Here is a 26,764-nt window from a genome sequence, read left to right on the forward strand (position 1 = left end):
TTTCTAGCGTTTGTCCGGTCTTCCAATAGGCACCTGGCATAGTGAGCCTCTGGTTTTCCCGTGAAAGGTACCAGGGTAATATCAGTTCAGCCCTGGCTTGCTCATATTTTGCACAGTGCAGCAAAATATGTTTTATGGAATCGATGTATTGAGCACACGAGCCATATACCAAATCCCATATAAGGGGTCAAAGTGAGTCCAAGCCGAAGGCCAGGTGGAACAGCTCCATCTTGCAGGCCCTGCGGAAAGATGTCAAATCCCACGAAGGCCCTGGTCTCTTGTGGGAGAGCGTTCCACCAAGTGGGGGCCAGTGCCGAAAAGGCTGTGGCCCTAGTTGAGACCAATCTAATCTCCTTGAGGACCCCCAAAGTGTTGTTATTTATGGACCTTAAGGTCCTCCTCAGGGCATACCAGTAGAGGCAGTCCCGTAGGTACGAGGGTCATAGGCCGCATAGGGCTTTAAAAGTCAAAAAATGCACCTCCTCTCCTTCCAGGTAGCTTTGGGCTTGACCCTAAGGGCTAAACTCCAGACCAGATGTTGCAGATCTGCAGCTGGATTTTCTGCCTCTTCTCTTCAAAGCAGTCATGTGATGTTGGAGGGGAGATGGGACGGGGGAAGGTGGGTTCAGTTGGATGGTTTCTCCTAACAGGAAAGATAAGGACATGGAAATTTGCAACCTGATCTCTTTTGGGTTTCTGTTTGGAACAGAGGGTGGGAGGATTTGCACTGAGAAGGGGGTGCTGTGGTCCCAATCCAGTTTGCTCCCCGCAGCTGCTTTTAAATGGCAACTTAGAGAGGTTGGGGGAGGGATCTGGTTTACAGATCTCTATCCCACCTGATTTGGACTCATAGGTTCTGAACCACAACGTGTAAGTGAAGCCTTTACTATGCAGAACTGCACCCACACTTAGGGAAGACCTTTCTGGAATTCTCACACAGAGGAGATGCACCTGGGGGTCTCCCAAGTTGTTATCTTCATGCAATGGATAGAATTGTAGAGTTGAAAGTGGCCAACCAAGGATAGCTAACCAAACTCTGTTTCAAAGCCTCCAGTGAAGTAGAGTCCATCAGCTTCTGAGGTAGTCTGTTCTTTCCATCAGAAAATTCTTCTTAATATTTAGTTGGACCCATGAAATTTGTAATTTGGTCCTCCCTTCTGGAGCAGGAGAAAACAAGCTGTCTCTATCTTCCATGTGGCACTGTGGAAGCCCTTCAGATATTTTATGATGGCTATGTATCACCTCTCAGTCTTCTCAGTAGCAATTGAAGAGGGTTTCTTTCATTCATTTAATTCTCCCAGGCCTTTTAAATGCACCTTTGATGTTTGCAGGTTTCTTAATTATCATTTTTGAACGCTTTATGGCATTGCATTGTGTGTGGGGTGGTGGCTCTTTTTAAAAAAAATGTTTGTAAGCTGCGTTAGGAACTTCATCATGGAAGATCTGGCATTTTGTTGATTTTAAATATTCCTGCGCTGCCGTACAACCAATGGAGCGATTCATCATAAAACCATGCCATAAAATAAAATTTCAAAACCATTTGCAGGAAGCAGATTGGAGGCATCAGCTTTTTAAAACTTTAAAAGCCCCGAGAATATAAATTCCTCTATGGCTTTTGCTTCTGTCTTCCTTCCCCATCATCCTTTTTTTAAAAAAAATAAATAAATTGTAAACTCATTGGGACACTGGTGTGCAGCTATATTGGTCAGAATATAGAGCCTTTGAGGATTTACTACTGTTAATGTTGGGATTCCTGCTAACTTTGTTTTTTTTTTAAATAATATTTTATTAAGATTTTCCATAACATCACAAAAAGAAAAATACAAAAATAATAAAGAAAAACAATTAAAAACAGTTCAATTTTTCATAACATATCTTGCATTTGCTTGTTTCCCGGACCTCCCCACACCTCCCCTCTTTGTATTCCAGTTCAGTTTATTTATTCAGCAAATCCTTTCCCCCTTTACTTTATCCTTATCTTGATCTTAATATATTATACCTCTAAATTTTCACCTGTTAACATTCCATTTTTACATATTCCTTCATACCGTTGTTACTAAAAACCCCTTAACCTCAATCCAACATCCTTCTAACATTCATTAATTTTATAATATTTCTGTAGATAGTCTTTAAATTTCTTCCAATCTTCTTCCACCAACTCTTCTCCCTGGTCTCGGATTCGGATTCCTGCTAACTTTGTATCATTTTGAAGTGGTTCAAGGCCTGCTGGATGAAATCCCACATGTTAAATGCAAACAGCTCCGTGTGCTGGCTCTGGATAGCTAGCGATGCTTGAGCGAAATCTCGAGTGGCTCCGCGAGATCTTGCATCCCAGAACTGGGCCTTGTCTTGCCAGCAAGGCAGAGAGCTTGAAATCTCTTTTGGTGCCAGGGAAACCCAGCGTGAAAATAACTTTGAAGCTCACTGCCTTGCTTGCAGAATTTCAGCCGGCCGGCCTTCAACTGCATATGGTTGAATTCACACAAGTTAAATGCAATCATATTGTACTGCCTGCTCCAGCCCTCCCACTTCGCTCCTGGCAAGGAAGAAAATGGCCAGAGTGCAATCTATACAGGCTATAACCAGCCAGGAAAGTGGTTGAATAGATCTAGTACAATGGATCAGCTACACCCAGGGAAATTATTCACCTATTGCATAAAAGGTTGGATTTTTCTGGGCTCTGCAAAGCACCACACACACACACACACACAGGAAGTTGAACAGGAGAAATGAGAGACAAGCAGCTTTTGCTCACAGTTGTGCAGAAGCTCCATAAAAGTGTATGAACAAAGCATGCCTGTTCCCAGCACGGAAGTAGCCTAAGGATGTCTAATACAGAGCAGTGAGTGCGCCTCTGTTGTGTGTTTGTTTTTGTAGGCTGGGAGCAAAGCAACACTGTAGACCAGGGCTGGAGAAACTTTGGCCCACCAGAAGCTATTGGACTCCAGTTCCCATCAGCCTCAGCCAGCTTCATGGTCAGGGATGAAGGGAGTTGTAGTCCAGGAGCATGTGGGAATCCACAGGTTCCCCATACCCGATATATGGAGAATTTTGTCATTCATCAGTGTACGCTATTTGAATCCAAGGTTTCTCCGGGAGTCGTTGAGTACATCCGAAGTCCTGTCGATGAGGCAGTCAAAGTCTCTGTCATCCGGGACACCCTGCGGTTAGTGGACCCACGGAAGAAAAGGAAGGAAAAGACATTGTAAGTGTGTGTTGATTTCATGTCCATTATCAGATGTATGTCTGTTATTCGCAGAAGGGAGTTGCTTTCTCATATTAGAGTTCAGTGATCAGGCAGTCAAAATTCTGCATCAAGAGCAGCCGGATTCTGCAACCTGCACCAATGACCTTCTCTGTAACCTTTGCTGCTTTGCATAATACCCCCCAGTTCCGATTTTAGCAGGCCTTGCACAATGACTTTCAAGCATATCTCTGCAATCCTAATGGCTAGTAACATTATTTTTAATGGAAACATGAAATTCATTGGGAGTCTGCAGACACCTCCAATTCTGTTGCCCCCTTCCTCCATGCTAGTGTCCCCTAAGGTGTGAGATGCACACCATAGCTGGCAACCGTCCCTTATTTGGTGGGAAAGTCCCTTATCCCAGCGCAGTGTCCCGCTGCTGGCCCTTATTGATGATGTCCCTTAAATTTCCTGAGTTTCAAAGGAAGCAGCTCCTCTCCCTCCCTCCCTGCCAGGGAGGAGGGAGGCTCCAACTCTGTTGCTTGGCTGCGTTGCTCACCCAATAAGGAGTCTGAGAACGACTGGGGGGTGGAGCTTGCATGTCTTGTGCTGATCAAATCGGCCGTGTTGCCTGGGGACTCGCCTTTGCTCAGCGCTTCGCAGCGGAGAGGTGCCGGTGGTTTTCCTTGCTGCATCCCCTTTGCCGGGTTGCTGCGCTGTGGGAACCACCGTTTGAGGCTTCGTTTGACTGCTGGCTGGGCTTTCTGCTTTTGGCTGGGAGGGGCTCAGAAGTTGAACATACCTGTGCTCTGAAAATCCCTTATTTTGGCTGCTGATCCCTTATTTTCGAGGCTGCTGGTCCCTTATTTTCAAATCTGTAAGTTGACAGCTGTGATACATACAAAGCTACTCTAAGTATTATTGCCGTGAGCTTTACGTGGGGCTTCAATTGGTCTTAAACGCAGCAGCCAGGTTGCTCACTGGTGCAAGGTGGTTTGAGCATATTACACCAATCCTGCCCCAACTGCACTGGCTGACAGTTTTTGGGCCCAATTCAAAGTGCGGGTTTTGACCTATAAAACCTTAAACAGCTCAGGACTGCAGTACCTCAAGGACTACCTTTGTGTGCTTCTTCCATGAGAGGTCCAGAGGGTGGCAACATGAGAAGGGGCCTTTTCCGGGGTGGCTCCATGTTTGTGGAATTTCTCGCCCCAGCGAGGCTTGCCTGGAGCCTTCACTACATACCTTAAGGTGCCAGGAAGAAACAGCTCTATAACCAGGTCTTTGGCCTTTAACTATCTCTGGCCTTTAGAAGTGGGTGGGATGTTTTAAATGCATTTTTTTCTCTCTGCCTGCCTTGGTCTTAATATATCTATGTGGGGTTGTTTTTGCAAGTTGTTTTGGGCAAGATACAGCGACTAACAATTAATAATAATAATAATAATAATAATAATAATAATAATAGCAGCACCTGCATTTCAGAATGTACAGTTATGCTGTTGCTTGGGAGAAAAGGGATAGGCAAAGGGGGATGGTTCCTTCTGCAGCCCTCCATTGAAATGTTTGGCGGAATGAACCCTTATCTGCCACAGCAGCAGCCTTCCTTTGGTCGCAATATTGAAATGGCTGCATGGGAGAAGGTATGGAATGTTGGTTTGAAATTCACAGCATGTTATACACCGAAAGAAATTTATTTGAAAAGGATGTACAGGTGGTATTTATCTCCTAGCAGACATGCTAAGATGTATAAATCAAAATCAAATTTGTGCTGGAAATGTAAAGAAAAGGAAGGTAATATCTACCATATGTGGTGGTCCTGTAAGAGAACAAAAGCTTTCTGAGAAATTGTTTATAATGAATGGAAGAAAGTGTTTAAAATAACTTTTAGTAAAAAAAACTAGAAACTTTTCTTTTAAGGACAGTGAGTACAGAAACAGCAACAGCAACAACAACAACAAAAATTGAATTTTTATACCACCCTATACCCAGAGGTCTCAGGGAGGTTCACAGAACAAAATCGAAACATAAAACCACAAAATATATAATCAAAATAAAAACAAAAACCCAATAACCCCCCCCCAAACCCCACATTTTAAATTCTGAAGAAGCTTAGAAATTTGTTTATGAATGCTACAACCATAGCCCAAATGGTATTTGCCCAGAGATGGAAAGAGGAAGCTACTCCAGCCAAGGAAATGGCAAAATTAACGAGTGCAAAGAAACCAACAGGAGAGAAAAAATACTAAGGAGTGGAGAATATTTGTGGAATATGTGAAAAATCATGGTATGCAACTAAGTGCATTGGCAGGGTCAACTTAAATCAAGCAGTTAAAAGTATTCTCGAGATTAATTGTAGAATAATTCAGAAATGGATTAAAGTGGAAAATGCATGGTTAAAAATTTAAATAAGAGAAGAAACCATAAAAGTGGGGGAGGGAAATCTGATATGTATTTGTAATGGAAATACAAGATGGTAAGATGTGTATCTGTAAATTCTTGAAAATTGTAAACAAAACTTACATTAAAGGGCTGCAAATGGCCAGCTCTTTAGATGATTTTTTTTTTTAAAGCATCAGTTTTGCTGTAGAGATTGTTTTCCGGCCTTCTCCCCTCCTTCCTTGCCCCTCCTTCCACCCATTCTACATTTTCATTATACTTGCTCCAGCTAATATTAGAACCAAGAGTCTTTAGCAATTTGCACTTTCTGTTCTACATATTTTTGACTCTTGAAATCCCCGCAGCAACAGATTTGCATACCCATTCAGTTTGAAGGCCTGACGGCAGGCTGGTGAAGAATTGCTCCTCTCATCCTGGCTAAAATGTGTGAAAATTGCATGTAGACATTACTCCCTTGCTTGGGGCAGGGGGGTGGGGAATAAACTCAGGCAGCCCTTGTGAAATCCTCCGCAATTCAGAGGCGAGCAGGCACGGAACAGTCTTGGGTAGAACTCAACAGACCATACAAAGTGAAATGTCATCCTTCCAGAAATAGCTGCCAAGAGAAGCATCTCTCTCTTCTGGGTGCCCTGCTAAGACAAATTGGTTGCAGGCCAATTACTGTGTATGTTTCATGCTGGTGCAGCAAAGCCCACCCCAGCTTGCAGCTTGCCCCCCAGTATCAAACACACGTATGAAGAGCCCTGCTGGATCAAAGTCTAGCGTCTCATCTCCCACCATGCCCAGCCAGATGCCTCTTGGGAAGCCCATAAGCAGGGCATGAGTTCAAGAGCCGCCCCCCTCTGTCCTCCTTAATGTTAAGGACATAAGCAGAGGCCTGTGAGAAAATGAAAAAAAAATTGGGATATGATTTACAACGAATTGAAAAAACTGTTCAAATATACTTCCCCTACCCAAAAACCCCAGAAGCCTTTTTGCTGGGGTTGATAGGAGATGAAATAAGAAAAGCAGATCAGAGATTATTCATGTACGCTACAGCTGCTGCCAGAATCTTAGTAGCCCCAAAATGGAAAACTCAGGAAATACCAACATTAATGGAGTGGCAGACAAAAATGGTTGAATATGTGGAATTAGCAAAACTGACCCCACAGAATCTGTAACCCAAGGGGAAACAAAGTTCAGAAATGAGTGGAGTAAATTTCTGGAGTATACACGTAATAATTGCAGAAGTTTAAAGGCTGTAGTAGGATTAAAATAAACCTTATGATATGAACAGGATGATGTTAAGATTCTGTGAAAAATGAAAGATTAATATGAAAACCTCTGAAGGGAAGGAGGGAAGTCTGTGCTGGACAGTGTTGAGAAAATAAGTGTACATAGGATTGTAGAACATTTGGTGCATTTATTTTGTTTGTGTTAAAGAAAACTCAATAAAAAGTATTTTTTTTAAAAGGACATAGGCAGAGGCTGCTGGATCAGGCCAGTGGCCCGTCTAGTCCAGCCCCTTGTTCTCTCAGTGGTCAACCAGATGCCTTTTCTGGGAAGTACACAGCAGGCATGGCATGAGCCACAGGATTACTCAGCACCCCACCCAGGTGGCTTCCAGCAGCTGGTATCTGGTAGCTTTCCTGCCCCTGACTTGTGAAGATAGAATGTAGTCATTGACAGCCTTCTCCATGCATTTGTCTACACCGCATTTGAAGCCATCCATTTTGGTGTCCACCACTAACCCTGTTGGAGTGAGTTCCACAGGTTTACTATGCTCTGCGATAATAATAATAATAATAATAATAATAATAATAATAATAATAATAATAATTTATTTATATCCCGCCCTCCCCAGCCGAAGCCGGGCTCAGAGCGGCTAACAACAATAAAAGTAACACAGCATTCTAAAATCAATTCATTCTAAAATCAATTCAGAATCAAATTAAAGGCAGCCATTGGGCTAGAGTTCTATGAGGATTACCAAAGGAGGCGGTCAGACTGTGCCTTGGCCAAAGGCCTGGTGGAACAGCTCTGTCTTGCAGGCCCTGCGGAAAGGTGTCAAGTCCCGCAGGGCCCTAGTCTCTTGTGACAGAGCGTTTCACCAGATCGGGGCTACGGCTGAAAAAGCCGTGGCTCTGGTTGAGGCCAGCCTAGCCTCCCTGTGGCCCGGGACCTCCAAGATGTTTTTGTTTGAAGCCGTAAGGTCCTCCGTGGGACATACCAGGGGAGGTGGTCCCATAGGTGCAAGGTACTTCCTTCCTTTTATCTGTGCTGAATATTCCAGCACTCACTTTCATTGGTGGTCCACGAGTTCTACTGTGGTGAGAGACGGATAAAAGCCACCGTTGCAGGGAAGGTGAGTACAGGTTAGGGTCAGAAAGGACAGTCTAGCAAACTTGGAGGTTCCTCTCTCGATCTTCCCCAGGACAAGATGAGTTGCATCTCAACACTTCCAGCAAAAAATCCCTTTGTACTGTTTCTTTGACCAAAATCTCCCGCCCTGCCCTCCAACTGATTTTTCTCTTCTGGGGAATAGATACGGGTTTTAGATTCTGTTTTCCTTGATCTAATAAAGTCCTGTGGCCTGTGTTGACATTGTAGGCAGTTCATATGCCACTATCCAGTAGGTGAAGCTATCTGTGTGTGGATAGATTTGATTTGCCACTAATTGCCTCCTCAATTAAAACAAATGAAGCGTCAGAATGAAAGTAAGGACTTTAAAGATACCACCCCTAAAGCTTTTCGCAGTCGTGAGAAATTAATGGCTCAGAGAAACATTCTGATGCCCTTTATAGAAGCTGCATATTGTTCCCTAGCGATGTTTATCTTTTACATTGAGTTAATAATGCCCTGCTTTGATCTCCCCCCCCCCCATTGCACCATGCATCTCAATTCTCTCTGAAAGTGCTTCCAGATCTGTCAGGAGCTGCAGTGTGATTTATTTTTGGATCACCAATAAGGGATGTAGGAATGAGAACTCGTGCGGAGAAAGTGAATAGGGATCCCCCCCCCCCTTGCAAAATAGTAGGACTCTGGGTTATCTGACTAGCTGAATGTTGTAAGGTGTAGGGAAGGTAAGCTGTGGAATTCAGGATATAGTGATGGGTCACCAACCTGGACAACCGTGTCGTAAACAAAACCTGCCCTTTTTCCCTTATGGGGTACCCAAAAGCCCATACAGAGTCCTTACATAGGTTCCCTATTGGTAGGAGAAAATAACAGAGGCCAACCAGAGAATATTGAGAAGCAAAGCAGCTAGTAAACCTGATCTTTATTGATCTGTTGCAACAGGGTGCTCCCCTCACACGCAGGAGAGAGGAGGAGGAGCCCAGAACAATGGCGCGCAAGGCCTTATATAGACATTTTAAATTGCCCACCCTGGAGTCCAAGACTATCCCTCCATACATCATACATACATCACAGAAGGTGTGGAGCTCAAGACCACTTCCCAGACACATGATACATACATCACAGAGAGGGCTGTCTACAGCAGAAATATGAGTGCTTTGTTTACCTCTTGTCTGCCAGGTTACCTGTTTAATGGTCACTTGATTGGGGAGCCTGGCCAGTCTTTTGTAATGATAAATACTTTGTTCCTGGGCCAGGTCACAGGCTCACACCCTTTTCATATCTTAAATGTGCCCTTAAGACAGGATTTGTGAAGGAAAAGGCAATGGGGAGGCTTTTCCATTTTCCTCTGACCTTGCAGAGAGAACATTTGCTCAGTTTGGGAATCAAAATGGTTCCAGGTCGGTCTTCCTGTGCTGATCTATGTACGTGCTTGGTTGGTACACTTATGAACATTTAACGTATATCTAAGACCTCAAAATTCCTACCATCCCAGGGAAAGATGCAGGGTTTTCCCTTCCGAATGAGAAAGCGTCCGCTCTCCTGCAAACCCTCTTCCTTCCTGCCAGGTGGGTGAGCGATGGGTGGAGTTGCCAGCTCTGCAGGCGCAGCAAACTACCAAATTAAAACGTTGCAAAAGTAGGATTTAATTGCTGGCGGTTTATTTGGAAGGTGCCTGGTGCGCGCGTACACAGAGGAGAATATGATGCTTCAAGTTAGATTTCTGAGGTTTAAACGGGGGGGGGGAGGGGGCTTTTCACCCTTTCCTTCCTTTTTTTTTTGCCACCAGGCATTCTGCCTGCCTGCCTGCCTGGTGTTTAATTGGAAGCTGCGTGTATCGCTTTTGCCTGCAGACGCTCCAAACGGCTTTTGAAGTGCCTTCCCCCTTCTTCCCAGGCTCTTTCCCTTCAGCACTAATGATTCTGCTTCCCTGTCGCGTCAAAAGGAAATATTTGAGTCTTGCTTTATTAGTGCTAATTAGCCCAGAGAAAAATTGGGAGAGGCTTTTTCTTCTTCTTTACGAATAATAATAAGAGTAGCTTCTCTGGCCACCCATTTCTGTCACTAAAAAATGTTGCACTTCCCTTTTTTTTATTCCACGAGACTTGTGATGAGCGTTTGGAAGTTCCTTAAGTAAATTTGGAGGCAGTGGAGAGACATAGATCAAGGTTGTGGAACCACAGGCCAAATGGGATCTCCTTGTAGCTTCACACTGGGCAGAAGAAAGTGTTCCTCCTCCTCCTTTCACAATGCTAGATCTGAAGCTGAATGTTGGAAGTTTCAGGACAGATAACTGAAAGTCCTTCTTTGTGCAGTGCATAGTTAAACTGTGGAACTCACTTCCACAGGAGTCAGTGATAGCTGCAGCCTCCCCTCATCCACCGCCCTGTCCTGGTTCTGGTTCACTTTGATATTTGGTCTGTGCCTCAGATAGCTTTTAAAGAATTGTTTAATTAATAATAATAATAATAATAATAATAATAATAAAAACTTTATTTATATCCCGCCCTCCCCAGCCGAAGCCGGGCTCAGAGCGGCGAACAACAATAAAAGCAACACAGTTCACATAAAATCACAGTCAATCAATTGAAATGCATTCTAAAATCAATTCAAAATCAAATGAATGGCAACCATTGCGCTACAGTTCTTTGTCTTTCTTTTTTCTTAAAGATTTTCTTGATTTACAAAATGTTTGCAATGTCTCTCTCTCGTATTCCCCCTCCCCCCATGTAACATTTTTATTGTTATGTACTGAAGTTCTCACCCTGGGCCAGCAGGGGGATACTGTAGATAGTTTTCACTCAGGTCCGCCTATGCAAATAAGGAATTGAAAGTGACGTTCAGTGATTGGATAGTTACAGCAAGTGGTTTCTGTTGCGTTGTAGTTGAGCTCTATATAAGCAGGTTGGCTGAACCCTTCAGTTCAGTTCTGTTCTGGCCTGTGAATAAACAAGAGCTGTCTGAAGAATCGCTGTGGCGTCTGATATGTTCACCCACAACTTAACATTTACAAATCAGTTTCATTTGTTGAGACATTACGAAGAAAAGGGGGAAAGAGGTGGGGGGGGGCTAGAGTTCTTTGAGGATGACCGAAGGAGGGGGTCAGACTGTGCCTTGGCCAAAGGCCTGGTGGAACAGCTCTGTCTTGCAGGCCCTGCGGAAAGATGTGGTTTATCAATGCCTGCCAGCTATGATGGTGAATTAGAACCTCCATTGTCGGAAGCAATCTACCTCTAAGTAGCAATTGCTTGGAGGCAAAGAGCAGTGGTGGTTCCTGCCGGCATGTACCTGCTTGATGCGGGTGGCTCCTTGCCGTTGGAAATCAGATGGTGCATTAGAGCAGCGCTGGGTTTCATTTGGCAAGGCTCTTCCTTGGCCTCAACAGAGGAATATCTTGGAATCAGAATTTGTGCTGGAAATGCAGCCTTGTTGCATTTGCCTCTGGAGCCTGTTTGATTAGAAAAGTATTCTGTGTAGAGGGGGAGAAGCCCCCGCCTCCACGTCCCCTCCTGCAAATCCCGCCCTCTTCTGCAAATTCTGCCTTCATCTCTTTTCACAGCGAGAAACACTCAAAGGAGGAAGAATAAATGAGTAGTGGATGTTTCTTCTGCATTAAGGGGAGGCTTCCCCTCCCCGCCCCCCGCCCCATTTACACAGTTAAGGCGATAATGCTGTCCCTGCCTCTTACATTTCAAGCATAATTTATTCCTTAGTTCTCAGCCTTGGATATGCAGAAACATTTTGCAGTTAATGAACCGTATTACCTCGGGGCTCCCAGTGCCGTGATCAGGCTGGCTCTGCCTGGCTCCACTCCCCGAAACTGGTGTTGCTGTTTTCTCTGAATATAGTTTGATCAGAATAAAGCCTGGCAGAGCAGCCCAGACCACCATACTGGCACTTCATGCACTGCAGGGGGGTTGGACTAGATAACCCTTGGGGTTCCTTCCAAGTCCATCATTCTGTGGTTCCCACCTTTCTGGCAGGATGATTTAATCCAGCCCTTGCCAGCCCAGTGCCCCCCTCCAGCTGTTTCAGGCTACAGCTTCCGTCAGCTACAGCATCTTACAGTTGTTTGGGTAGCCCTGCACACCTCCTCTCTTCAAGCAGAGAGTTCTTGTTCTTTCATTCTCAGATAAAGCACTCAGAATTTGCCTGCATCAATTTTATCTGTTGCAGATGCAGAATAGCTTTTCTCCTTCTCTCCTAAGACTAGAGCCTGTAACCTTCCCATGAATCTGAATGTTGGGAGATTCAGGACAGAGGAAGGAAAGCACTTCTTCATTCAGGGCACCATTAAACTGCAGTCTTGCTCCCAAGGGAGGCGATGATGGCTGCCAACAAGGAGGATTGGACTATGGTTTGTGGGTGGCGCTGTGGGTTAAACCACAGAGCCTAGGACTTGCTGATTAGAAGGTTGGTCGGTCCCTGCTCCTGCCAACCTAGCAGTTCAAAAGCACGTCAAAGTGCAAGTAAATAAATAGGTACTGCTTCGGCGGGAAGGTAAATGGCGGTTCCGTGTGCTGCTCTGGTTCGCCAGAAGTGGATTAGTCATGCTGGCCACATGACCCGGAAGCTGTACACCGGCTCCCTCGGCCAGTAAAGCGAGATGAGCGCCAAAACCCCAGAATCGTACGCGACTGGACCTATTGGTCAGGGGTCCCTTTACCTTTTCTAGCTGTGATGGCTGTGCTCTTCCTTCACAGTTTGAGGCAGCCATGTTTCTGAATACCAGTTGCTGGAAAACAGCTTGATTGGAGGTTTTTAAGCAGAGGTTGGATGAGCATCTTTGAGGTGGAATCCTTTAGCTATGATTCCAACATTGCAGCAAGTTAGACCAGATGTTCATTAGGATTATGATTGTGATGATGATGATGATTACATTTTATTTATACCCCGCCCTCCCCAGCCAAGACAGGGCTCAGGGCAGCTAACACCAGGTATAAAAACAATTGATTGAAATACAACTTAAAAACAAGATTAAAATACAACATTAATTTCATCATTTCAGTAGGAACTCAAATCAAAAACTTTTTTGGGGATGAAAACGTCAAGTCTTCACCAAGGCCAACTATCCAGACTGGTCCTACGTGGGCCAGAAGAAAGCAAGGGAAGTCCCCAAATAGGAGTTCCATCACAGAAGGAGAAGGGGAAAAAGAAAGAGGGGGAGAGGATCAAGTTGATCCCAAGCCAAAGACCAGGCGGAACAACTCTGTCTTACAGGCCCTGCGGAAAGAAAGCAGATCCCGCAGGCCCCTGGTCTTCTGAGACAGAGCGTTCCACCAGGCCGGGGCCAGTGTTGAAAAGGCCCTGGCTCTGGTTGAGGCTAATCTGACTTCCTTAGGGCCCGGGACCTCTAGGGCAGTGTTTTTCAATCACTGTTCTGTGGCACACTAGTGTGCCGCGAGATGTTGCCTGGTGTGCCGTGGGAAAAATTGAAAAATTCGAAAGATTAAAAAAAAAAGTCAAATTTTCGCCCACTAGGCGGGCGCCGGACTGTGTCCACCCTATTTTCCGTCCGTCCTGGGTGGGGATCAGATTGGATGGGATCGGATGAGAGCGGACAGGCGGTCCGCTCTCATCCAATTCCCCATAGAGAACAGCGGGGCTCTGACATCTCCCTCGTGTGTGCCTTGTGATTTTTTTCATGAAACAAGTGTGGCTTTGCCGAAAAAAGGTTGAAAAACACTGCTCTAGGGTGTTACTATTGATGATGATGATGATGATGAATTAAATTTGTATGCCACCCTTCATCTGAAGATCACAGGCTGGTTCATAACATAATAAAAAAAGAAAATACAGAATACATAGCATGGCAGCTGCTGAGCCTTTTGTGCTTACCACACTGATCTCAGCGTAACACTTTTAGAACGGAAAACACCCCCCGAGCTTGAGTTCTTCATTCTTAAGTGAGAGCCAGGACAACAATGACTTTCCCCTCGCCTGAGTGGCATCACTCACTGTTCCCCTGTGTGACAAGCATCCTTCAGGTGTGAATTCAGCAACCTCTCCAGTTTTTCATTACCTCCACTTTGCAAGCGGCTTTAAAGGCCCCAAGAAATACCATCATCAGAGGCAGCTGTCGAGGCTGCCTGGAGATTAGAGTGAGACCCTCTTCCATTAAGTATAAATTAACTTAATCACCAGGTATGGGAGATAAAGCAGCGTTAGCATGCATTCCCCAAAGCGTTTGTCAAAATTAAAATTCTATTTTAAAAAGCTCGGTTTGTCTTTTAAACAACTTGGTGCTTTTCTCTCCTGCAACCCGATCAAATAATAGATTATGTATGGCTGCATTTTATTTTTATTTTTGCAGAATTGGAGTGGTGGGAATCTGGATGCATCTGGAGCAATAAAGTGCAGGGAGGGGGGCACTCGTTTACTTTATTTCGTAAAATCTATGCACTGCTTGATGTACACCAAAAAAGTATACAGTGTGCAGTCAATAGGCAAAGTTCCAAAGTGCAGGCGCTGCCACACTGAAAGATTTGAGTTGTTACAAATGTGGAATGGGTTTTAAGTGGCACCTGTAACAGTGCAAGTTCTGCCAATCACAGTGGTCAAATTCCTCTCCCTCAGACTCACCCTTGAAAGCTTGGATGACCCCCCGGGTCCTGGTGCAGCTTGCCAGGTTCCCTCCCCAGGCCCGCCACTGGGCATCTCCTAGAACTGCCCCAGACCCTCATCCTGATCAGACCAGCCCCTCCAAACACTTTCTTGGGACTCATAGCAAATAGCACAGAGGTTCACTCTTTCCCACATGTGACCTGCCTGCGGTCTGCATAAACATTCCCTGAGGTGTACATAGAGGCTGTCAGCGACAAATGTTTGCCTTCAGTGCAGTCTTCTCTGCAATAGAAGCGAATTGCTGTCTTAGCTGAAGGGGTGGGCATCAAAACAGGGGGCTTTAAGGGGAAGAGGGTTGTGCGTTGGAAGTGAGAGCTGGACCATAAAGAAGGCTGATCGCTGAAGAATTGATGCTTTTGAATTATGGTGCTGGAGGAGACTCTTGAGAGTCCCATGGAATGCAAGAAGATCAAACCGATTCTGAAGGAAATCAGCCCTGAGTGCTCACTGGAAGGACAGATCCTGAAGCTGAGGCTCCAAGACTTTGGCCACCTCATGAGAAGAGAAGACTCCCTGGAAAAGACCCTGATGTTGGGAAAGATGGAGGGCACAAGGAGAAGGGGACGACAGAGGACGAGATGGTGGGACAGTGTTCTCAAAGCTATCAGCATGAGTTTGACCAAACTGCGGGAGGCAGTGGAAGACAGAAGTGCCTGGCATTCTCTGGTCCATGGGGTCACGAAGAGTCGGACACGACTAAACGACTAAACAACAACAACAAAGGGACGCAGGGATTCAAATTAGAATGAGGGAGATTCTGACTATACATCGGGGAGAATTTTCTGTTTGTCAGTGGAACAGACTCCTCCGAGAGGTGGTGCATTCTCCTTCCTTGGATGTTTTTAAGCAAAAGTTGGGAGGCCATCTGACAGGGTTTATTTAGCTGTGATTCCTGCATTGCTGGGGGTTGGACTAGATGGCTCTTGGGTTTCCCAAATATACAACTCTATGATTCTCTTGGCAACAGGGTGGCGGAAGAAGTAACTTGCCCACAGTTCTTGGTGGAAGAGAAGCTCTGTGCTGTGTTCACGGAATGGGAACAGACCAAGGTCTGGAAGGACAAATGAAGAAAAAATATGAATTTGTCTGGGTTAATTAAATGATATTTTATATAGCCCAGGAGTTCTGTGAAAGTCTATTAAAATTGTCCTTTGAGCTACCGGTAGTTCCTGATGTAAGCAATTGTATTAGGATGCAAACATGATATCTCTGCTAGCTTGCTAAATGGCACTCTCTTTATTCCTGAGTACTTGTGCTTCCTGGTAGAAAATGCAGTTTCGTTTTTTAACCGGACTTGTGAGGGAGCTAGAGAAAGGTGTACATAAGTCATGAAAGGTAGGGGTTAGGGTTAAGAGGCCAGCTACAAATACTTTTTAAGGTTTCATAGCTGTTAAAACATGTTACAAATGGAGCAAAACAGCACTCGGCTGGAGACTGCCATCTGCAAGATGGCAGTGAGTTGTGTCTGGCCCACAATGCATGTCCAAGGGTGTGAACTGGTGCCCACAGTAGTCCAAAGTGTAGAAAAGAATACCGTATTTTTTGCTCTATAAGACACACTTTTTCCCTCCTAAAAAGTAAGGGGAAATGTGTGTGCATCCTATGGAGCGAATGCAGGCTACGGAGCTATCTCAGAAGACAGAACAGCAAGAGGGATCGTTGCTTTCGCTGCACAGCGATCCCTCTTGCTGTTCTGGCTTCTGGGATTCAGAATATTTTTTTTTCTTGTTTTCCTGCTCCAAAAACTAGGTGTGTCTTATGGTCTGGTGCGTCTTATAGAGCGAAAAATACGGTAAGTAACTTGATGAAGGAATTGAGCAAATGCACATCCAGTTTATAGATGACATTGAACTGGGAATGGTACCTAGTGCTGCAGAAGACAGAATTGGGATTCAAAATGACCTTATAACAGATTGGAGAACTGGGCCCAAACTAACAAAATGAATTTCAATAGGGACAAATATAAGGTTCTGCCCTTAGGCAGGAAGAACCAGGTGCACTAATAATAAGGAGGGGACACCTGGCTTACTAGCAGTATATAAGAAGAGGATCTAGGGGGCTTGGTGAGGATCACAGACTTAACATAATAGTGTGGTGGCGGCAGCAAAAAAAGCTAATGCTATTCTAGGCTGCACCAACAGAAGTATAGTGTCCAGATCAAAAACAGCAGTGCACTATTCTGCCTTTGTCAGACCACACCTGGAATACTGTGTCTAATTCTGGGCACCACGATTTAGGAAGGATGTTGACAAGCTGGAACATGTTCAGAGGAGGGTAACCAAGTTGATCTGGGGTCTGGAAACCAGGCTTTATGGGGACGGTTGAGGGATCCGGCATTAGTCTGTCTTGAGAGACAATGGAGTGTGCCCCTGGGGGTGTTGTCAAACCATTGCTTTAGCAGCACCAAAGTTACCTTCCCAGGGCACAAGCCTGGGCAGTGTGTCTGGAGGTCCTGGGCAGCCCAGGCGACAAGACCCCCTCTCGACCTCCCTGATGGGAGGAAAGCAGAGCCATACGCTTAGCATCAGCTTGGCTGCAGGAGTTGCCGGAAGGAAGCATACAAGGTGCTACCCAACCATCTTAAGGACTCTGGATTTGTGTAGGGTTTACTCTAGAGCCTTATCTTCTGAAGATATCCCGCAAGGCAGGAGAGGTTTAGGGTCAGAGTTTTCCTGCTCGCAGACAGGCTGCCTTCCCAGATGGACAAGTACCATCTCTTTTGGACTACAACTCCTATTATCCATGGCCATTGGCCTGGGGATGATGGGAACCTTGCTCCAAAACAAATGGAGGCCCCAGGTTGCAGAAACCTGCCCTATAGGCTGACAGTGGGCAGGTAAGCCAATCTACAGAAGGTGCTCCACAGGGTCACTTGGTGCAAGCACCATGCTTTGCAAAAAGCCTCACTTTCACGTAGTGCATAGTTAAACTATGGAACTCCCTCCTGCAGGAGGCAGTGATGGCCACCAGCTTGGATAGCTTTAAAAGAGGATTGGACAAATTTGTGGAGGGGGATAAGGCTATCAAGGGCTACATTCAGAAGCAGCAATGCCAAATGAGTGGAGCTGGCTCTTGTGCTCAGGTTCTGCTTGCCGGTTTCCCATGGGGGCATCCGACTGGCCACTTTGAGAACAGGACGGTGGACCAGAGGGGCCCTTTGCCCAATCCAGCAGGCTCCTCTTGTATTATTAACTTGGCTGCTGGCGTCTCCAGGCAGCACTGGGAATTGTCCCATGTCTGAAACTCTGGAGAGCTGCTGGTGGTCAGTGCAGATAGTACTGAGCAAGGTGGACCAATGATCTGACTCTGTATAAGACACCTAACCTAAAAAAGGTAAAGGTACCCCTGACCGTTAGGTCCAGTCGCGGACAACTCTGGGGTTGCAGTGCTCATCTCACTTTACTGGTCAAGGAAGCCAGCATTTGTCCGCAGACAGCTTCTGGGTCATGTGGCCAGCATGACTAAGCCACTTCTGGTGAACCAGAGCAGCGCACGGAAACGCTGTTTACCTTCCCGCCAGAGCGGTACCTATTTATCTACTTGCACTTTGACGTGGTTTTGAACTGCTAGGTTGGCAGGAGCACGGACTGAACAACGGGAGCTCACCCCGTCGCGGGGATTCGAACCGCCAACCTTCTGATCGGCAAGCCCTAGGCTCTGTGGTTTAGACCAGAGCTCACCCGAGTCCCTAGACACCTAACCTAGGTTGCCATTAATCTGAGGGGAAGTGATGATAATAGTCTGGTTTAAGAACCATTTTCTCTGATATGAAATATCCTAAGTGTGCTCTGCATATATGTGAGCCTGCCTCACAACAGCAGCTTGAGCCTCTGTTTGGCTTTGAACTTGACGGTTGCCGTTTGGGCATCTACCCGAGCAATCCCCCCCCCCCCATGAAAATCTCAAAGCCTTTAATTAGCAGTTGGAAATGTAGCTGAGGGACCGAGAAAGGGGGTGGAGGAGGAAGTGCATTAGCATAAAGATTAAGGCCACTGAGACTGAAGAGGATATTGTGCAGACATGGAGTGGGGGGGGGACATTAATAAATTAGTAATCATGTATAAAAGATAAGCAGTCTTTGGGATTTTCATAAGCTTTGTTCAAATTGATATTCCTCCCTCTCTCCACTCCAACCTTCCTTTCCCTTCCTCTAAAAGTCATTAATATTTTCTCTGCTGGTGATCCCTTCTGAAGGGAGATCTGTCACAAGCTGCAAAATTAGAGAAATGAATGTATTGGGGTCAGACATTAGTATGTAAACGAAGTGCTGCTTTTTATTCCGTGTGTCACTGCAAGCCCTTCAGTGTGGTTTGACCTTTTGCTCGCTTAATCTGACTCCGCTGTGCCAGTCAGACAATTTAATTCTATGGAGCAGACACACCCTCTCTCCCTGGCCCCCTCTCCCCACTTCCAGGCAGGTCTGCTCCGAAGGACGTGCCCTCAGTTGTTCTGCCAGAGCAAAGAGCCACCACTGATTCTCAGCAGAAGCCCCCGGAGCATGATAAGGACATAAGAAGAGCCTCTCGGATCAGGCCATGGGCCCATCAGGTCCAGCTGTCATGGTCCGGTTCACGGGCGATTGAAGTCCCGGCTGGGGACGTCGGGACCGGGGGCAAGATGGTGGGGTGGGAGCAGGAAGGGGAGTCCAGAAGATAGGGGAGTCAGGAAGCCAAGGGTCTGAGGGTCAGAGAGCCGGGAGTTAAGGAGCCAAGGGTTCAAGGGTCAGGAAGCAAGAAGTAATGAAATCAAGGGTCCGAGGATCAAGAAGTAAGGAGTCAAGGAGTCAAACTCAGCAAATCAGGGAATGTGTTGCTGTGGCAAAGAGCCGAAGGCAAATGCTGACCTTTATATCCCTTCCCAGCTCTTGCCACCAGGTGCTAGGAGTTACCAATCAGCCTCACCTGTGTGGCCACACCTTGCCTCTTCAGAACAAACTTAGGAAGGCACCAGACCTGCAAAGTCCTATTGGTCACAGGGCCTGGCTCCTGCACGCAAACCTGACACCAGCATCCTGTTCCCACAGTGGCCAACCCCAGATGCGCCAGTGGAAAACCCACAAGCAGGAGCAGAGCACAAGAGCGCTCTCCTCCTCCTGTGGTTTCCAGCAACTGGTATTCAGAAGCATTGTAGCTAGTAGCCTTTGATAGCCCTCTCCTCCTCCATGAATTTGCCTAGTGTTAAGTTGTGGGCGAACATATCAGACGACACAGCGATTCTTCCAAAGCAGCTCTTTATTTGTAAGCTGGAACAGAACTGAACTGAGGAGCTCAGTCTGCCTGCTTATATAGAGCTCCAGAACAATGTAACTGTTGCCATTTTCTAAAACTATCCAACCACTGAACGTCACCTTCGATCCTTCATTTGCATACAAACTATCCAATCACTGAACGTCACTTTCGATCCTTCATTTGCATAACGTATCTTCAGTATCCCCCTGCTGGCCCAGGGTGAGAACTTCAGTACATAACACCTAGTCCTCTTTCAAAGCCATCCAAATTGGTGGAGATCCCTGCCTGCTGTGAGAGGAAGTTCCACAGTTTAACCACATGCTGCATGAAAAAGGATTTTCTTTCGCCTGCCGTGTGTCTTCCAACATTTGACTTCATTGGATGACCACAAGTTCTAGCATTGTGAGAGAGGGAGAAAATCCTTCCCCTCTCTACCTTCTCCATGCCTTTTTTAATAAACTTCTGTCATGTGCCTCTTGCTTGCCTTCTCTCTCAGCTAAGAAGCCCTCGTGGGGCTCCATCCCCTTAGCCGTTTTCGTCTTTCAGCTGTACAGCATCCTCTTGTCAGATGAGTGTACAGAGTACAGTGGTGCCTCGCAAGACGAAAAGAATCCGTTCCGCGGGTTTTTTCGTCTTGCGAAGCAAGCCCATTGACGGAGTAGCGCTATTAGCGCTATTGGCGATTTAAGGGCTAAAAACGGCTTTTTAAGGGGTGGGGGATTAGCGGTTTTGCTGCTAAAATGCTTTTAGCAGCTTAGCGATTCAAAATAAGGGGTTTTGGAGCAAAAAAAAAATTTCAATTTTTTTCGTCATTTTTCGTCTTGCGAAGCAAGCCCATAGGGAAATTCGTCCTGCGAAGCGCCTCTGCAAACAGAAAACCCTTTCGTCTTGCGGGTTTTCCGTCTTGCAAGGCATTCGTCTTGCGGGGCACCACTGTATTCCAAATGCAGCCACACCATAGACTAGTATATTGGCAGTTTTATTTTCAGTTCCTTTCCTAATAGTTCCCAGCATGGAATTTGCATTGAACTGCATTTGCCAGTTTACTGCCTGCTCACTCAGTTTGGAGAGAGGTTTTCAGCTGGAACTCCCAAAAGCAGCATATGGTGAAGAAAAAAAAAAGGAGTGTTCCGCAGACACAGCAAAATAGTATCAGGAAACAATAATAATAGAATTGGAAAGGGACCTCGCAAGGATCACCCATTCCAACCCCCTGAAATGCACTAGTTACAGATGAAAATCTCCCAGCAGTTGGCCGTCCAACCTCTGCTTAAAAACCTCCAAAGAAGGAGAGCCCATCACCTTCTGAGGTTGTCCATACTGCTGTCTAACAGCTCTTGCCCTCATAAAGTTCTTCCTAAAGACTCTGTCCTCTTGCTATGGATAGTCTCCTCAGTGTGGATGTTTAACTGAACTCGGAACCAGGTCTCCTTCAGTCAAATCCTATCCTCCTCCCTATCTCTCAACCTGAATCCTGTCTAACATCTCAAATGAAGCTCTTTCTCTTAACCTGAACCTTTTATTGTTGTTGTTTAGTCGTTTAGTTGAGTCCGACTCTTCATGACCACATGGACGAGAGCACGCCAGGCACTCCTGTCTTCCACTGCCTCCCGCAGTTTGGTCAGACTCATGCTGGCAGCTTCGAGAACACTGTCCCACCATCTCGTCCTCTGTCGTCCCCTTCTCCTTGTGCCTTCCATCTTTCCCAACATCAGGGTCTTTTCCAGGGAGTCTTCTCTTCTCATGAGGAAACCAAAGTCTTGGAGCCTCAGGTTCAGGATCTGTCCTTCCAACTGAGCACTCAGTGCTGATTTCCTTCAGAATGGATCGGTTTGATCTTCTTGCAGTCCATGGGACTCTCAAGAGTCTCCTCCAGCACCATAATTCAAAAGCATCAATTCTTCGGCGATCAGCCTTCTTTATGGTCCAGTCCTCACCTGAACCTTAGCCCTATCTCCCTCAGAACTGGCTCCTTTTATTCTCCCTCCCAAAGTGCTGCTCCTCCCCCTTCTGTGGTTGGCTGGCTTTGTAGCCAATCAAAGAGAGGTTCCAGCCCTCTGGTGGAATTTTAAAGGGAGTTTCTAGCTCATGGATAGGCAACATAAGACCCGGGGGCCGGATCCAGCCCAATCACCTTCTAAATCCGGCCTGCGGACAGTCCGGGAATCAGCATGTTTTTACATGAGTAGAATCTGTGGTTTTATTTAAAATGCATCTCTGGGTTATTTGTGGGGCATAGGAATTTGTTCATTTCCCCCCAAAAAATATAGTCCAGACCCCCACAAGGTCGGAGGGACAGTGGACCGGCCCCCTGCTGAAAAAGTTTGCTGACTCCTGCAGTCTAGCTCTGCTGTCTGTCACACCCAGCCTTGCATGAAATGGCGCCCAGATGTGTTCACTCCTTGTTCTCATTGGCTGTCCCAGACTCAACTGCATAATACTAAATAATTCCACTATGGGGAAAAAAATTCAATAAAAACAGCACCACGGTAAATGATGCCTCCAGCAGAAACAGAAAATGTACAAAGCAAAAAAATAAATACAAATGTTGTGATGAGAGTCGTAATAGGTTGACTGAAGTCTCTTGCAAAACTTTAGAACATGCTGGAGGATTCAAAGGGAATATCACTGCCTTGTTCATTTTATTCAGTGTACAGTTCTATAGGTGCACGTATTTTCAAGCCATGTGTTGCTTTACCTGTATCCTACTGCCCCTCTCTTCCCTGTCCAATATCAGTTTGCCGGCACCTGAGGGCAGGGGGCTGTCAATATATTTTTGAGGGGGGGGGTCTTTCTTTCATGTACTTCAGTGCCTCAGGTGCTTTATGGTTTAAAATAAAGCAATATTTGCCAATATATATATATTGCTTTATTTTAAACCATAAAGCGCCTGAGGCACCATAAATGACAGACGGACTACAAGAAAAAGACAACAGTGACTTTGAAAAAGAATGGGAACCATTTGTATTATATCTGCAGAAACAAAGAAAGTCTATAGACTTGATGGCCGGATTTAAATAAACATTCACATCATTAGTATTAGAAAATGTGTAGAAGATAGAGAAATAATATGGTGTACTTATTTTCATTTTTATGTTTTTAGTTTAGATTTTATTGCAGAGGTATGTTATTATTATCTTTTCTTTTAGGAGGTAGCAAGTGGGTGAAAGGAGAAACGAAGTTGGGGGAAGCCTAGGAGGGGAGGGAAGAAAGAATGAATAGAAAATGTTATGGATATGGGATGTATGTAATGAATGAAAAAGAAAACTGAACATTTATATAAAAAAAATAAAATAAAATAAAGCAATATAATATAATTGTAGGTAACATAATCATTATGTAGGGTAAGGCCAACAATGGCTGGTCCCAGGGAAGCTGGTGGAAGGGGCCTTGCTGTCTCCGCAATCTCCCTGAAGCCTATCACTCTGATAGAATTGCGGAGTTGGAAGGGGACCATGAGGGTCATCTAGTCCAACCCCCTGCTATGTAGGAATATTTTGCCCAGTGTGGGGCTCGAACCCACGACTCTGAGATTAAGAATCTCATACTCTGCTGACTGAGCTATCACAGCTTAAATGTTTTACTGCTGAAGAGCTAAGCCTCCAAATTTCACTTTTAAGTACCGTATTTTTCGCCCTATAAGACGCACTTTTTCCCCTCCAAAAATGAAGGGGAAATGTGTGTGCGTCCTATGGGGCGAATGCAGGTTTTCGCGGAAGCCTGGAGAGTGAGAGGCGTCAGTGCGCACCGACACCTCTTGCTCTCCAGGCTCCAGGAAGCTATCCGCAAGCCTTGCGCACCTGGGGGGAGTTCCCCTGGGCGCGCAAGGCTTGCCGGCGGCAGCCTGCAGCGCGGAGCACGGGGCGCCCTTCGGAGGACGCCCCGTGCTCCGCGCAAGCGTCAGCAAGCCTTGCGCACCGGGGGAGAACTCCCCCCCCCCCCGCGCGCAAGGCTTGCGGGCGGCAGCCTGCAGCGCGGAACACGGGGCGCCCTTCGGAGGACGCCCCGTGCTCCGCGCAAGCGTCAGCAAGCCTTGCGCGCCGGGGGAGAACTCCCCCCGGCGCGCAAGGCTTGCGGGCGGCAGCCTGCAGCGCGGAACACGGGGCGCCCTTCGGAGGACGCCCCGTGCTCCGCGCAAGCGTCAGCAAGCCTTGCGCGCCGGGGGAGAACTCCCCCCCGCGCGCAAGGCTTGCGGGCGGCAGCCTGCAGCGCGGAACACGGGGCGCCCTTCGGAGGACGCCCCGTGCTCCGCGCAAGCGTCAGCAAGCCTTGCGCGCCGGGGGAGAACTCCCCCCCGCGCGCAAGGCTTGCGGGCGGCAGCCTGCAGCGCGGAACACGGGGCGCCCTTCGGAGGACGCCCCGTGCTCCGCGCAAGCGTCAGCAAGCCTTGCGCGCCGGGGGAGAACTCCCCCCCGCGCGCAAGGCTTGCGGGCGGCAGCCTGCAGCGCGGAACACGGGGCGCCCTTCGGAGGACGCCCCGTGCTCCGCGCAAGCGTCAGCAAGCCTTGCGCGCCGGGGGAGAACTCCCCCCGGCGCGCAAGGCTTGCGGGCGGCAGCCTGCAGCGCGGAACACGGGGCGCCCTTCGGAGGACGCCCCGTGCTCCGCGCAAGCGTCAGCAAGCCTTGCGCGCCGGGGGAGAACTCCCCCCCGCGCGCAAGGCTTGCGGGCGGCAGCCTGCAGCGCGGAACACGGGGCGCCCTTCGGAGGACGCCCCGTGCTCCGCGCAAGCGTCAGCAAGCCTTGCGCGCCGGGGGAGAACTCCCCCCCGCGCGCAAGGCTTGCGGGCGGCAGCCTGCAGCGCGGAACACGGGGCGCCCTTCGGAGGACGCCCCGTGCTCCGCGCAAGCGTCAGCAAGCCTTGCGCGCCGGGGGAGAACTCCCCCCCGCGCGCAAGGCTTGCGGGCGGCAGCCTGCAGCGCGGAACACGGGGCACCCTTCGGAGGACGCCCCGTGCTCCGCGCAAGCGTCAGCAAGCCTTGCGCGCCGGGGGAGAACTCCCCCCGGCGCGCAAGGCTTGCGGGCGGCAGCCTGCCGCCCGGCGCATGGGGCGCCCTGAAGCAGAGCGCCCTCGCGCCGGGCAGACATCGGCCAGCCCCACAAGCTCGGGGGACAGCGGGGAGGCGCAGCGCCGCCATCCCGCTCCTCCCTGACCTGGTTTTGGGGGGGAAATAAAGGGAAAATTTTTTTTCCTTTATTTCCCCCCCAAAAAAGTAGGTGCGTCCTATGGGACGGAGCGTCCTATGGGACGAAAAATACGGTAAACTCCACAGTACTGTAAAAGCTCTGTGGACATTGATAGCACTGGTTAAACGACAAGGTCTGGGTCAAAAGGAAATTAGGAGGTTGGTTTTTCCTTTCTATCTTCTGTCTCAGAGCCACACTGAACAGGTTTGTTTTTTTAATGAGAGTTATGTTGGTACCTGGGATTCCTTGGGAAGAATGTCACCAACATGACTCAGTGGCTCCTTAAATGCCACAAGATCAAGGAGAAAATGTAACAGGACTTTTCAGGTGGGATTTATTTTACCTAACAGTTGAGGAAAGGGAGTGGGGAATCCACATGTGTAGTTCTTAAGCAGAGAATTTAAACATACCCCCCCCCTTAAGAATTGTTAACATCCCAATTAAAATCTGGCTTTATGGATTTGCGTGGGCGCCCAGCCCTGACCTCCTTGGTTATGCAGGCTTCGCGTCTCGAGCTGCATCCAGAAAACACCTGAAGTGATGGAGCGAGTGGCCCTGCGCTTGCCAAAGTGAATTGGCTCAGGCTCCCTCCCTAGTTCAGCCTCAGCACCCGAATAGTCAGGCAGCTGTGAGATGGAACAAAAAAAATCCCCCCCCCAAGTGAAATACAAGTGCCCTCCCTGCTCACGACAAACACACGAGGCATTTGGGAGGAAGGAAGAATTGAACACTGTGGTTCCATCTTGGTCGCTTCGAGGCTGGACTGCTGCAATTGCGCTCCATGTGGGACTTCCCTTTATCAGGGGGCTTCAGTTAGGGCAGAATACTGCAGGAGGGAAGCCTTGTCAGCATTTAACACCTGTGCCTAGAGATCTGCACTGGCTGCCCATTTGCTACCAGGCCAGGTTTAAGCTGTTCCCATTATTATTAATATTATTACAGCTACGACAGTTTTTTACCCAGCCTTCACCCAAGGCGAGTGACAACAATGAATTAATAACAGCTTCCAACTACTTAAAATCACAGAAATATTAGTATATAAAGACCTTAACAACTTGGGACTAGTTTACTTACGGGATCGCCTTACCTCACAGGCACCCGCTTGACCGCTGTCATCAGCAGGAATGGCACTATTACAGGTGCCACAGAATACTCAATCTGCATTTGTAAGAAATCCACATTTTATTATGTTGGTGCCATCGCCCTTGGGAACTCCCTGCCTGTTGATATCAAGCAGGCACCTTCACTGTACTCTTTCTGGAACCTACTGAAAGTGCTTTTGTTTAGGCAAACCTATTCGGACACGTAGAGTGTTTATGTGTGTTTTAATATGTTTTCAGCTTCTCATTGATTTTCATTATTTTACATTCCAAATAGCTGTTTTTACTTATATTTTTATTGTTTCCTTCTTTTTTGTTAACTGCTTTGAGGGTTTTATTTTGGGTGGGGAGTTGCCATCTACTGGTATATAAATTTTAGGGAAAAGCTAAATAAAATCGCTACCTGCCTTGTGGTTGGTGCTGCAAGTGAAGACCTTTCCCCTACCCTAGTCTGCTGACATGTCATTTCCTTCCCTTTTGTACATATTCAGTGAGGAGGGGCCTATTCCATAAAGCAGCAGTACCCAGCTGTGGTTCCCTCCAGATGTTTGTTGCACTCTTAACTTCCATCCCCCCCTAGCCAGTGTGGCCAATTGGTCAAGGATGACAGACACTGGGATGCAGCTAATTCTGGAGAGTGTTGTATTAGTTTCCATAAAGCATTATCAAAATATTTATAAATACTGCTCAGGCTTGTACCCCGAGA

At 47.1% G+C, this 26,764-nt stretch overlaps 1 protein-coding gene across 1 annotated transcript in view; it reads left to right on the forward strand.

Annotated features, from left to right (window-relative positions):
- Nucleotides 1–26,764, forward strand: part of TTLL11 (tubulin tyrosine ligase like 11) — a 78,633-nt gene that overhangs the window by 40,023 nt on the left and 11,846 nt on the right. The window contains exon 6 of the mRNA XM_083423063.1: nt 3,087–3,205. Within this exon, the coding sequence (XP_083279189.1) occupies nt 3,087–3,205 (119 nt within the window). The remainder of the gene's footprint in view (nt 1–3,086; nt 3,206–26,764) is intronic.

Source organism: Podarcis tiliguerta (genome assembly GCF_965153285.1).
Source record: "Podarcis tiliguerta genome assembly, chromosome: Z".
Lineage (NCBI taxonomy): Eukaryota > Metazoa > Chordata > Lepidosauria > Squamata > Lacertidae > Podarcis > Podarcis tiliguerta.